General features: G+C 34.8%; 1 protein-coding gene across 1 annotated transcript in view; it reads right to left on the reverse strand.

The window, feature by feature from the left end:
* The window catches only part of LOC119586828 (proclotting enzyme-like), a gene marked incomplete in the record, with an annotated part of 21,177 nt that overhangs the window by 11,660 nt on the left and 8,050 nt on the right, over positions 1-1,467 (reverse strand). The window contains 2 exon segments of the mRNA XM_037935551.1: positions 549-765; positions 1,196-1,357. Coding sequence (XP_037791479.1) covers positions 549-765; positions 1,196-1,285 — 307 coding nt within the window.

Here is a 1,467-nt window from a genome sequence, read left to right on the forward strand (position 1 = left end):
GTTTTCATTATGCCAAAGATAAAAGTCCTCCGTTATACCTGCTGCAAGTTCCTGGTGACTTCAACTAATCAAAATGATTGTTCAACTTACCTTCAACAATTGCGTCATTGCAAGAATCTTGTTCTTTACAAACAGATTAAACTAGTTCACACTCTTACTCATATTTCCAACATTCGCTTTTGCTTTAAGAATATTCAAATTCCGATGTATCATGAATATCACTTTTCCCAATATGCTGATGTTTTTTTAATTTGTAATACAGTTGTATATCCCGAGTTATCCACACTTCATTTTATCCCGAGATTATAATTCATTATTTCCAATAAACATTATCCTCGAGATTACCACATACATAATCCTCGAGATTCAATTGTAAATCCAAGATTATTCCAATTTACCACCTATTTAATTTCGAATATCCTAATATCCGGGATGACATAGAATGAAGTAACCGAATTTCCCTCATTCGATTCACGTTCGTGTGAGAATAAAACCTGAATTATCCCAAATTTCCATATCATTATTCGCCCAAACCATTCGAATCTTACCTACTTTCCTCTTCAGTCTCAGACCCCTCCACTTTCGACTCCTCTTAGGCGAGGGACCCGAGCCCTTCCCTCTCAAGGACCTCCCTCGGGCCCTGCCTCCCTCGGCCAGCCCTTGCTCCTTGAGGCACTGCGCCAGAGTCCACTTTTCCGGCGAGTTCGAACTTTCGTCGAGACATTTTCGAAACGCTTTTCCGAGCTCAGTCATCTCGCCGGATGCCTTTGGAAGACGATTCGGGGATAAATATGTTATGAATATTGATAATGAATATATTAGGATTAATGATAAATATATTAGGATTAATGATAAATATATTAGGATTAATGATAAATATATTAGGATTAATGATAAATATATTAGGATTAGAATGATAAATATATTATGAATAAAAAATAATCAATATATATGAATGATGAATAATAAGTATGATAATGATGTATTCTGAATAGTGAATAATAAGAATAATGATAATAATGATAATAATGACCAATGAGTAATAAGAATAATGTTAATATATCATGAATGGTGAGCAATAAAAATAATGACATTATATTATGAATAGTGAATAATAAGAATAATGACAATCAGCATATTATGAATAACGAATGAAAATAATAAAAACAATCCATATAGTATCGCGAAAACTCACCTTTTTTACTTCATTCTGACCTGCGACTCGAAAATCTCCCCGGTCGCCAAAGGAGGTCAGACTCACCAGCAGGAGAAACCACGTCTTCATGTTTGTTTCCCTTTTTGTTTTAGTTTTTTTTTCTGTTTTCTATGCTCAGGGTTTCTTTTCCTTGATCAGATTCTGTTGGGAGGGAAATGGAAGGAAAGCGGTTACCTTTTTTTTTCGAAGATATGGGGTATGGGGAAAGGGGTGAAAGTAAGTTTAGTGGTGAATCTTAGAGATTTTGCCGT

The sequence above is a fragment of the Penaeus monodon genome, chromosome 22 (genome assembly GCF_015228065.2).
Source record: "Penaeus monodon isolate SGIC_2016 chromosome 22, NSTDA_Pmon_1, whole genome shotgun sequence".
NCBI lineage: Eukaryota > Metazoa > Arthropoda > Malacostraca > Decapoda > Penaeidae > Penaeus > Penaeus monodon.